This window comes from Echinops telfairi, unplaced genomic scaffold (assembly GCF_000313985.2).
Source record: "Echinops telfairi isolate 266 unplaced genomic scaffold, ASM31398v2 ScPeMD7_7473;HRSCAF=8511, whole genome shotgun sequence".
In the NCBI taxonomy this organism is placed as follows: Eukaryota; Metazoa; Chordata; class Mammalia; order Afrosoricida; family Tenrecidae; genus Echinops; species Echinops telfairi.
This window is the reverse complement of record NW_022111377.1, coordinates 504,528-517,008: the sequence shown is the minus strand read 5'-3', so window position 1 is coordinate 517,008 and position 12,481 is coordinate 504,528. Positions and strand designations below refer to the sequence as shown.

The 12,481-nt window shown below is 49.0% G+C and overlaps 1 protein-coding gene across 1 annotated transcript in view; it reads left to right on the top strand.

Annotated features, from left to right (window-relative positions):
- The window catches only part of CAMK1D (calcium/calmodulin dependent protein kinase ID), a 171,081-nt gene that overhangs the window by 92,603 nt on the left and 65,997 nt on the right, over window positions 1-12,481 (top strand). The window contains exons 2-3 of the mRNA XM_004712636.2: window positions 3,538-3,676; window positions 8,361-8,487. Coding sequence (XP_004712693.2) covers window positions 3,538-3,676; window positions 8,361-8,487 — 266 coding nt within the window. The remainder of the gene's footprint in view (window positions 1-3,537; window positions 3,677-8,360; window positions 8,488-12,481) is intronic.

The following is a 12,481-nucleotide window of genomic DNA, read 5'->3' as shown; positions in this document are numbered from 1 at the left end:
GGGGTGACGACTAACAGAATTGTAGGAGAACCGATGCAGTGGATGGTATGAGCTGTGGAAAATAATAACTATAATATAAGAATAAGGAAGTAGGGTGGGGAAGGAGGAGATAAAGGGGAACTGAGATCAAAGAGTTCAAGAAGAAAAAAAGTGTTTTGAAAATGATGATGGCAGTAATTGTACAATGATGCTTGAACTAGTTGAATTATGGATTGTTATAATACCTGTAAAAGCTCCCAATAAAATGATTTTAAAAAAGAAAACTAGGAAGGGGTCATATTGTTGGAAGATAGGGATCAATTGTAGAGGATATTGAGGGAGACAATTAAAATGGACTTTTTCTCCTTCATGGATAATGCTGCTTTAATTCCCACGTGTTAGGCAGGGTTCCTTAGAGAAACAAAACCAGGATACTTATGATTATATATAGGAGGGATCGGTTTATATAGTGAGAAGGAATACAACAGCTAATTAGTCCACACTGCAGTACAGAGGGCTCAGTCCAATTCACTTTTGTAGGGCAGTTGGTATACTGAAGGTCCCTCCAACTCACGCTGGCCGCTGGTCCAAGATCAAGGAAATAGACAGCAAAGTAGCTGGTGGGAGGTCCAAGACTCCAGGACTAGTAGAGTTGGTTCGCAGGCAGCAGGCATGGCAAGGTGGGGCGACAACAGAAGAAAGAAGAGGTGTTGAGGTGTAGCCAAGGCCAGTAGCACCGCAGTAGCAGCAGCAGCGTGGTGAAGCAGGTCCTGATTGATGGAACGTTAAGGTGTAGCATAGCACTACAACACGATCCTCCATGATCCATGGGTTGGCTCGGCTCGCAGGTAGCACAGCCCACAGTTGAGGCAGAGCAGCTTACTCAGGCAGCAGCACACTGGTCCAGCCACCAAGGAGAAAGGGTCCCACCTCAAAGAGCCAGTTGTCTCGGTTGCTCTCCAGTTAACCTGCAATCTGATTGACAGGCTATTCTCTGCCCACATGTTCCTACAGGAGCCATGTTGGCCCAGAAAACCTACCTGCCACAGCCACCAAGTGAACAAGGTGGTGTAGCTGTTCTTAGGTGCCATCAATTGCTACTGACTCATCATGACCCTAATGTACAGCAAACAAACACTGCCTGGTCCTGCACCATCCTCTCAATGGCTCTCATGTTTGAGCCCACTGTTGCAGCCCCGGGGTCAACCCATCTCCTTGAGAGCCTTCCTCTTTTTCACTACCCCTCTCCTTTACCAAGCATGATGTCCTTCTCCAGGGACTGGTCTCACCTGACAACAGGTCCACAGTACATGAGACAAAGTCTCATCATCCTTGCTTCTAAGGAGCATTCTGGCTGTACATCTTCCAAAACAGATTTCTCCTTCTGGCAGTCCAAGGTGCTTTCAGAATCCTTCATCCTTCAAATGCATCAGTTCTTCTCCAGTCTCCCTTGCCCATTGTCCACCTTTCACACGCATGGGAGGGGAATGGCCGAGTTCAAGCGCTCCTTAGCCCTCAGTGACCTTTGCTGTGCAACACTGTAAAGAAGTCTGATGCTGAGTTGCCCAGTGCAATGCATCATGTGCGTCAGGGGCAAGGCAGCTGGCACGTAATGCTGCTGGCCACCATTCGTGGAGTAGGCAGTTGGATCACTCAGTAAGCGAGTTCCCTCAGCATCTGGGAGCACCCTGCCCCTAGGAGTAGTGCATCTCACACAGTCCATCCTGGTGGGCTGCAGAGTTTCAGGCATTGACCTTCTGGGTGAAAAGCTCTAGAGAAATAAGAAATGGAGAGAATTTGCTGGTGGTTGCTGACAGGTGGCCCATGTCTTGGGATCTGGGGCACTTTGACAGCGTGGTCATCCAAGTGAAGTTTCTCCTCTGTTGTTTCCATTTCTTTTCACTCTTTGGATCGCTTTTTCTTTCCCATGAGAGCCACTCTCTCCTTACCAAGATTGCTGTTTGCTTTGGAAACAAGATGATGTCATGATCCAAGCCCAGTTTTGCCTGGGATGACTACAGGTAATGGGAGGAGGCTCTAACCCATGGGCATTTTATATCTGCAATTGCTCCTTCTTTATTAGTTTTTCAAAAAGAAGGTTTCAGTGGACCATTTATTGCACATTAAGTGCCATGACTTGCAGGCGATGAATCATAGCTCAATGTGTGTGTGTGTGTGTGTGTGTGTGTGTGTGTGTGCACGTGCACTACTGCTGGGAAATATCTTTAACTGTATCTATTAAAGCTATGAAAGCTGTTTTGGCAATTGTGTTATGATCTTAATAATTCAAATAAATCTCCTGTTTTCATTTTGTTTGGGAAAATGTGTTTCTGTCTTTTAATAGGGCTAATATATCCCCTTGATGGTTTTTTTAAGGTAGGTTAGTTATTTGGAAGAAGCAATATTTTTCTTAGGTTATGCTTGAAGAATTTAAAGGTTAAGTTGCTAGTTTCTATTCAGAATTGTGTGGTTGCATTTCTTGGTTAAACTCATAGCATCATAAACTATCAAAGCAAAGGGATTGTCTATCGGGGCTTCTTGACCCATGCCAGCCTAGATTTCTCACCACAAATGTAAAAATAACGATAATTCAAAAGTCTCTTTCAATGAAATCTGAAATTTGAATTTCTCTGAAATTCAAAGCAAATGAAAATTAAGTATTATCCTCCTCAATAAAGTGACAACGCATTGATAGGTCACTGCTCTCAGTTGACAATAGTTGACTGTTTCACCCTCTCATTTATGGAGATCTCAGGGGAGTCACCCACTAGCCGCTCCTTGGGAGAAAGAAGAGGCAGTCTGCATTTGTGGAGATGTACCGCCTTGGGAACCCTGTGGGACACTTTTACTCTGCCCCCTCCTGGGCCCCAGGTCCCTGTGAGTCGTAATCGTGTTTGGTTTGGGAAGGAAATTCAAGGAGCTCATTTGTCACACTTTGCAAAGTAGGAGCAGGTCTCCATAAAGAACCCAGGCTTCTGTTGGCAAGACCAGTGCTTCCAGGCCTGCGTGCCAGTGACATCTCAGCCAGAGCCATCAGCCCATAGGAAGGTTGTTGTCACAGCAGGACAGACTTCTCCGGTTTAGATCCTGGCTCCTGGTTGGCTTCTAGTCCTTTGGTCCCTCCTACCCATCCTCCACCCCTGGCATTTGTATCCTCATGTCCTAGACATGCTTCCCTAATAGAGCTTTTGGGGAATTAAAAAAACTTCAAACTATTATCAAGTGGATAACATCTCGTAGAGACCCTGTAGGGCAGACTAGGACTGCCCCCAGGGTTTCAGCATGCCGCAGATGTCAACTGCGAAACGGTTAATGTGTTTGAACTGCCAACCCTAGGGTCTGCAGCTCAGTGGTTTAGCCAATGCATCACTAGGGCTCATTTTTTGACCTTGGGGCCATTGATGGGGGCCTTAGAAACCCAAAGATGGATTCGATTTAAAATTAAAGTGTGACTCTTGTATCCCACTGCAGGGGCTGACTGTTTTCCTTGCAGCCCTTGAAGACGGGTCCTTTTCAATATTCACTGAATTCTTTGTTTCTTTTGTTTTCTCCCAACAGTGTATCTGGTGGAGAACTCTTTGATCGGATCGTGGAGAAGGGATTTTACACCGAGAAAGATGCCAGCACCCTGATCCGCCAGGTGTTGGATGCTGTGTACTATCTCCACAGGATGGGCATCGTCCACAGGGACCTCAAGGTGAGGCCACTGCTTCGCAACATCCTCCAGCCCCTCTCCAGCCCCCAGTGAGGCTGTCCGAGCAAGCTGGCTCCAGTGGAGTGACGGGGCCTCTTGGATGTAGAGATGGGTGGAATGAATGGTGGTGATGGGGTGGTGATGCTGTATCATTTCCCTTGGGGTCAGCCTTAGTGAAAAGGAGATGAAGACCAAGCCGATCGGCCATTGTTTGGAAGATCTTATAAACAGTGAGCAACCCTAGTGGTGTAGTGGTTGCACGCTGGGCTATTCGCTGCAAGATCCGCATTTCAAAATCAGCCACACCCCAGGAGAAAGATGGGGCTTTCTACCCCTGTAAGGAATGGCAGTCTCAGAAACCCACAGGGGCCAGGTCTTCCCTGTCCTGGAGGGTCTCCATGAGTAGGAATCAACTCCAGGGCAGTGGGTTTGGTTCGTTTTCATTCTGAGCAGCCATAGGGCCTGGGGCAGTTACATAATTTGTCAACTTGAGTGAAGGGGTGGAGTCTAGCCTGTCAATCAGGGCACAGCCAACTCCTGTGTGGGCATGGCCTTATCCTGAGGATTATGGGAACTCTTGTCTTCTTCCCTGGAGCCGGGGCACACACACTCTCCCTACAAGACATTCCTGTTGCAAGAAACATGGAGCTACGCTGATGGAGCTAGAGTCCTGGAGCTGGAGGAGCCCCATGGAGACCCCTACAGCGCTGAGATACTTCCACCACTACTAGGTCCACAAGACTTTTCACCCACTGACCTGCATTCCATGTCATTGCATGTGTTTTGTGAGTCTGAAGAGGAATTTATAGACTGGTTTTGGACATAGGGGCTAATATCGGACTTATGGATTTGATCTGGACAGGACTTGGGTGTTTGCTCAATAAACAATTGCCCTTTAATACAAAGCTCTCTCTCATATATAGATGAGTGTCTCAGATTTGTTTCTCTGGTCAACCCAGACTGACACTAACCCAAAGGAAGTCAGTTGAGTATTGCTTCAAGCTCATGTAGAAGGAAATTATGTCTGAGACATAGGTCAGTGTGGAGGCAATTCCGGCTGACTGTGACCTGTGTGTTCCAGAGGAGTACTGCTCCAGAGAGTGGTCTTGGCTGTCACCGTAACAGGAGTCAATCACAAGGACTTTCCTTCCACAGCACTGTCGCAAACACCCTAAACCCACGGCCAGCAAGTCCATTCCAACTCCTAGCAAACCTATGGGGCAAGCGTAGAGCTGTCCCTGTGGGACTCCAATGCTGTGGATCTTAACGGGTGCAGAAAGTTTCATTTTTCCTCCCAAGGATTCCACCTGCTGACCTTGATGATGGCAGTTCAGTGCACTACCCACGATGCCATGGGGCTTTTCAGTACCTCTGGGTAGGTTCAAGTCACCAACCTTTAGCTTGGCAGTTGAGCCCAAGCCATGTACAAGGAAGGCTATGAAAAATCCTCTTCCGGTGTAGTTCTCCACCCTTCCCCTAGCTCCAGCCCCATACCATCACTACACACTGTGTGAAGGGGAGGGCATAGGGGCAGAGGGCATGGGAGACACGGAAATTAGAAAGGCAACAGGGAAGATAAGTTAAATGAGCAGTAGTTGCAGCCTGGGCCTGGCCCTGCAGGAGCTTTTAGTTTTGTGACCCTTCCCCCACGAGCCCTGAAGGACGTGGGCCTGATTCAGCACGTTGGCACTGCCTTCCTTCCCCGGTGTGTGTAGATACTGAAGGACTGGATATCAAAATTGCCAACCTGAGGCAGAGTGAAAATCCTCGTTGTCAGACCCAGGCCATACCCTGGCTTCATTCCACAGCATGATGAACCGACCTGCAGAGCACTGTACAAGTCCAGGCAGAAAGCCCACGCCATCTCGTACCAGTCATAACATTGTATCATAAATGAAAAGATTGTACTGTACTGGGGTCATGTTGTACGCAGCACTGGGGAATCTAAATTACTGTAAAGGAGGATGAATCATGAATATTTGTTACAACAGAATGTTAGCACCTGTGGTACAAATGGCTGAGCACCTGGCTACTGGGTTGGAGGTTTTCGTTCAAGCAGACATACCTCTAAAGAAAGGCCTATTGATCGACTCCCCCCAAATCAGCAATGGAAGACACCACAGAGTCCAGTTCCATTCTCACACATACGGGGATGCCATGAGTCAGAATCAACTCGACAGTAACTGGGTTACTGGCCTATTAGTTGGGACTGGACTTGAAGATGTAAAATGGAATAGCCCCGCCCCCCATCTTTCACCCCCATTAAGATTCACTATAAAATGTCTCTTCTTTTTAATTATTTTCATATGACAATTTTTCACTTTTTCCATGGACAAACCTGTTGCTAAGTTGATCCTGACTCATTGTGACCCATAGAACTGCCCCATAGGATTGCCAAAGCTGTAATGTTTAAATAAGCAAACCACCACATCCATCTCTTCCAGTTAACAGCTGAGCACTTTAACCACCAGACTCCCAGGGCTCCTTGTTGACCGGGGCCCACTCAGCTTACTGCTGCCCAAACCATTCTGACTTCCAGTGATCCCCTAGGGTAGAATCAAACTGCTGCTAAGTGTTTCTGAAATTAAATCTTTATGGAACCAGACAGCCTCATCTTTTGCCTAAGGAGTGACTGGTGGGTTTTGAACCTCCAGTCTTACAGTTAGCTGCCCAATGTTTAACCCACTGTGCCATGAGGGCTCCTATTGACAAGTGTCATGGTTCCTAAATGTTTGTGAGTATCGGAATCATCTGGAAGGCTTGTAAAAACAGATTGCTGGCTCCCCTCTGCCTCACCACCACCTCCACCCCCACTCCTATCCACCCAGGCAGTTCTGCTTCTGAAGTTGAGTGGTGAGATCTGAGCATCTGCTGATGCTGGACTGGGGACCATCCCTTATCACCATTTGGCTAGGTTATTTGAGAAGGTTAGGTGAACCCTGATGGCCTTGGCCTTTTGCAGATTTCTTGCGGAATTCGATGATATTAGCTATCTCCAGGGACATAGAAGCCAGGTAGGTTTACCTGGCCTCTTCATGCCAGATGGTGATACCTTCTCTGCTCTGTGGTGTTGCCACCAAATGCCAGTACTGTGCTTTTGAAACGCAGTAGGCAGCCTTTTCTAAACTAGTTAGTGTGATGGCCACAGAGATGTGGTGTGAGTGGGCTGTTTGTTTGTTCCTATTAGAAATAATTTCTAAGCAGATAAGCCATTTCCTAGAGGGGAAGCATTTATTGCCCATTAGAAAGGCAAATGGGCTGTCTGGGAGATAGTGGTTTTGTGTACTCCACCATCATTCTTAGGAGAAGTACTTGCAACTCCCAGCCTGGGGAACGTGAGGATCACCAGCCTTGTGATTTTGCAAAGAACACTGCCAGTTTAGGACCTTTGGGCAATCTCTTTGCAGAGACACCAAGGAGTCTGGTCCATGTGGAGGAAGTTGGGTTTGGAACTTTACATTTCCATAAACATTCAAAAAAAACCAAACAACCTCTATAATCGTCCAGACTAGCACAATGGAGAATGTGCGCATGTTAATGTAAGATGAATAGACAACGTGGGGTGCTCCCCTGATGTCTATGGTGGGCTTCAAAAAGACCCTAGAAAACTGGGATGAAGGATAATGGAATTTTCCATGTACTGTTTGAAGTGCCCCCACTTACGTACCTCTTTCTTCCTCTAGAAAGTTGATCTTAGGCTCTGTTGGCGGAAAAAGCTACCAGAGATGATCAGTTGTTTTTTGGGAGGGACTGAGGCGGGCAGTGCCCACTACTGGCTCCCTGGATGGGGACAGGAGCTCCTTCGCTGCTCTGGAGACATGTTGGGCCAGCGCGTTCCTTGTTCTGAGGGGCTTTCTGCACCCTGTCGGATGCTTATTAGCACCCACCCCAAAACCAGATTCCCTGCCAGCCAGCCAGTGGACACTCATGCGACCCTCTATGGGACAGGGCAGCACTACCCTTGGGAGTCTCCAAGACTGGACCTGCTTACAGGACTAGACAGCCCCATCTTTCTCCATGGGTCAGGCTGGTGGTTTCAAACTGTCAACCTTGCAGACCCTAGCCCAGCACATAACCACTAGGCCACCAGGGCTCCTCAGAGCACACCTACTAGGTGCCAGTTAAACCCCCAGAGCTGTCACAGCGAAAAATGCCCCAGAGATGGCTAAATGTCTCTTGGGCGGAGAATGGCTCCTAGCTGAGAACCACGGGATTAGGCTCCAAATGGAGAAAGACCTGGGGACGTGCTCCCATGGACGTGACAGCGGGCAGTTCTCACTCCTGCAGGGTGGCTCGGAGCCCACATCAACCAGACGGCGCTCAGGAACGGCAGCACCTGAAACACTGCTTTGGTCTCCTGGCCACCCTGCTTCCCCCGGTGTGAGAAGTCAGCGGACAAGGGTGCCAGGGGATGGCCTCCTCGTTTGCCTCACCATCTTGTGAACATTTTAAACTAGAGAAACCAGGGAAAAGGGGCGGATACTCACTGCACGTGTATGTGTACCAGCTCCTGCCCAGCGCCCCAGACATTGCTTTGATGTCGCATGGTTTTTATTGATGTGTCGACAGGTGAAAAGGGCAGGTCTGTTCTTAAATGTCTATAATAGATTGTAGAGTTGGGCTTTGTAGGTTCCCACAACTAGCCCAGCTTTAACCCCAGTTGGGTTGTTTCTTATTTTGTTTCCAGCCTGAAAATCTACTGTACTACAGTCAAGAGGAGGAGTCGAAAATCATGATCAGTGACTTTGGATTGTCAAAAATGGAGGGTAAAGGAGATGTCATGTCCACAGCCTGTGGGACCCCAGGCTACGTCGGTAAGGACACCGAGTGTGTGCATGGGGGGTGGGATGTGCATGTGTGTAAGAGTGTATGAGTGTGTGTCTGTATGAGTGTTTCTGAGTGTGTGTGAATGTGAAGTTATATGTATGAGTGGATAAGTGTGGGAGAGTAGACGGATGTGTTTATAAGCGTATGAGTTTGTGTTTGTGTGTGTGTGTGTGTGTGTGTGTGTGTGATACCAGTTTCATCAATCTTCTTAAAGCATTTGAGCCTGGCTCGTGCTCATAGCTGCCTTCATTTCCCTTGAGGGGAAAATATAAAGGTTGAGAGACATTGGGATGACTTAGATAGGAAGCTGAAGGGAAGTGATTTCCCCTGAAACCTTTAATAGCTGAGCAAAAATCCTGTTTGACTTGGATGTGGGCCCCACTGGAGGATGGGGAGTTGACTTATATGAATTCCTTGCCTCTAATACCAGAAATTGTTCATGTATCTGTTTTTAAGTGATTTACAGTAAGACACAGATAAAAGTACAGACACAAATAAAACACCGGGAGTGTCGAGATAGAAAGCAAACAAGCTCGCTGCCGTTGTGCCAGTTCTGACTTACAGAAACAACCAGAAGACACTGATTCAAGGAACTTGATTTAAGCCTTGTTGTTGTTGTTGCTGTTGGATGCCATCAAGTTGGCTCTGGCTCATGGCGAGCCTGTGTACACAGAGGGCAACACTGCCCAGTCCTGTACCATCCTCACATGTCTTGGCCCTTTGAGGCAGCCTTCCTCTGTGTCACTGCCCCACCACTCTACCGAGCATGATGTCCTTCTCCAGGCAATCGAATGAGTCACGATCCCAAATCAACGCACCCCGAGCGGCAGTGGCTAACCCAAGGATTAACCTTTTTCCTAGACAAGGCTCATGTTACAACACTGACTACATCAGAACCCCCTAATTCTTTGGACTAGCTGACATCAAGAGCAGAGACGACAACAGGATAGTAAGATTTGTCTTCTGCCCTGGGGTGCCTGGGCAAAAGAAGCCCACTGAAAACATTTGAGAAAATTTGAGATCATTTTTCACATCAACGTCTTAGAGCTCTCTGAAGAAACAGAGCCAGATAGATATGTATATGTGTGTCTGGCTTCATGGAATGAAAAAATAATGGGATTTTCCCAGGAGCTGTCTGTGTTGAAGCCCCTCGTGTGTGAGGGTGTGTGTGTGTGTGTGTGTGTGTGTGTGTGTGTGTGTAAAACCTGCGAGCCTACAAGAGCCTCTGGTCTTTCCCCTGACACACGGGGTCTTGATTTGCCAGCCCCAATACTCTCCTAAAGTGGCCCTGGGGTGCAGTGGGTTAAGTGCTGGACTGTCAAATTGTGTTGTTCATGGCGCTTACCTACCAGCCCCTCAGCAGAAGCAAGACGAGGCTGGCTGTTGGCTCCCAGGAGACTTAGTTTCATTAACCCCACGGAGCAGTTCTATTCTGCCCTATAAGGACCACTGTGAGTCCGAAGCAACTTGATGGCAGTGAAGGTAATCTCACGAGGTCTTGGGCTTGATTGCTTCAAAGAGTTGGCTCACACAGTGCAGAGGGCTGGCACATCCAAATTGCATGGGTCACATATTAGGCTGCAGACCCCTGACAGCTTGTGTTCCAAGCTCCTTAAGTCAGACAACAGGAAGAATATGGGGGGAGAGTTTTACCAAGTACCTCTGTGTGGCCTAGAGGCAGAACGCACCCTGTGAAACTCCCTTTTGGTTCTTAGACCTTCAACGGCATGGTTAGCTAGATTACATTATGAAAGACAATCTGCCTTATTGCTTAAAGCCAAGTGATTTAATCATATGTAAAAACTCTGTAACAGCAATTAGACTGATATTTGGTCCAACCACTGGGAACCACAGTGTAGCTAAGTCAACACAATTCACCACCACAATTAAATGCCTACTCTGTACCAGCTGTTGGTCTGGTGCCGGCAGTGAACGAAGCAGGCAAAGGCCCTGCCCTCGGAGAGCTTACCACTTACTTACTTTTTTATACAAACAGCGTGGTAAGTGCTGTGAAGAAAATCCGATGGGGTAATAAGGGACGAAGAGGGGATGTTGAGTCTGATAGGCAGACAAGATAAGAGACGTGAAAGTGGGGATCAGAGTGTTGTAGGCAGAGGAATTCACTGTGCCGAAGGCCTTGTGAGGCAGGGAGTCGGCTCCGGCCCATCGTGACCATGCGCACTGCAGGACCGACCATGCGCACTGCAGGACCGACCATGCGCACTGCAGGACTGAACGCGCACGGTCCTGCGTCGTCATCCTCGCCATCCTTCCGATGCCTGAGTCCACTGATGCAGCCACTGTGTCCATCCATCTCCTCGAGGGCCCTCCTCTGTGCCCACCCCTCCATTTGACCAAGCATGATGTCCTTCTCCAGGGACTGGTCTCTCTTGACGCTACAGCCAAAGTCTAGAAGACAGCGTCTTGCTGTCCCTGCCTGGAAGGCGCACTCTGGCCTTCTTTCTCCCAGTACAGACCGGTTTGGCCGTTTCACGGCCGGCCCATGGCACTTTCAGGCTTCTTCCCTGGGGAGATGCTGAGGGGCCACAAGCGAGCTATGCTTCAGAGAAGGGAAAGCAGGGTTCAAAGGAGTCTTAGAAGATGGAGAGCAAGGATAAATTCCGGTTGCGCAAACCATGATGATTTTTCTTAACGAGAATCTTAAGTGGATGGTAAACGTGAGGGGGCAATGCTGTCTAATCAGCATTGTTCCTGTTTGTCTTTGATCCCACCAAGTAATGTTCCCAGGCTGGCTGAGGAAAGCAGGTCTCAAACTGAACCAGACTGTGGGCACCAGAGCATGGTGGGACACTGCACATTCCCTTCACCGCCCTTCCAGGCTTTCCCATTGTAACGGGTGTTAAGTCAGCGCTGGGAGAGAGAGGTGGGCTGCGAGAATAAGATGAGGGGGAGGGAGCAGAGGAGATGTAGACCAGACCGACTGCTGTCAAGTTGGCTGCACCGTACAGCCCCTCTATGTGTCAAAGTAGAACAGTGCTCCGAAGTGTTTTTCCAGAATGAGATCACAGGATCTTTATCCTGAGATCACTTGGGGGGGACTTGAATCTCCAGTCTTTGGGTTAGAAGCCAGTGTGCCCACTCTGCATCCCTCGGGACTAGAAGGAAGAGACCCAGAGAATGAGAATGTGGCAAGAGAGGAGATGCTGTAGCCTGTACTATTGAGTCCTGCTCTGCCCCTGCTGCTGGTGGAGATGATGCCCCTGGATTCGACCCCTGCCCTAGACAGAGGAGGAGAGAGGACTCTGATCATTTGGGGGAGATCTGGTGGCCCAGTGAGTTAAGCATTGGGCCACCGACTGACAGGAAGGTGGTTTGACCCCCACCAGCGGCTCCTTGAACAAGAGATGCTCCCATAAAGAATTCGTCCCAGAAGCCCACAGGGGCAGGTCCTCTCTGCCCGGTGAGGGTGCCCTGCCTGGGAATGAACTCAGCAGCAGCAGGCGTGGGTGTGGGTTTGCATGCAGACCTTGAGGTGGATTGACTGCGCAGTTCCTTTCTAGCGCAATGGCCGCGTGGTCTCCTGCATGGGCCAGCTGAGTCCTGCTCATGTAGATGCTTTGTCTGCCTGTGTCTGGGGTGGCCGCCGTGGGTGGAAACGTGAGTAAGTGCTGTGTGTACAAGGACTTCCTCCGTTCAACCCGAGCTACTAGGCGAGCAGCACCCCAAAATGAATTAGACGGGTTTATTCTCCAGGCTGGGAGGGATGCTCTCCACAGCAGATTCTCGGGCGCCCAGGCTGCCCGGGCCCCTCCTGTGTCCTGCCCAGTTTCCCCTTGTTTTGATGGTCTGACAGTGGCTGTGAATGCTCAGATTCACATGGGCATCGCGCTGCTCTCAGGGTGGGCTCCCTAGTCGGAAAGCTCTAGCACTTCCACAATTGATGTTGGTGTCTTTGTGGTTTGGCAGGGGCTCGGGGGTCTACTGTGGAGCAGTCTGGTTCTGCTTCCTGCTCTGTCGGGC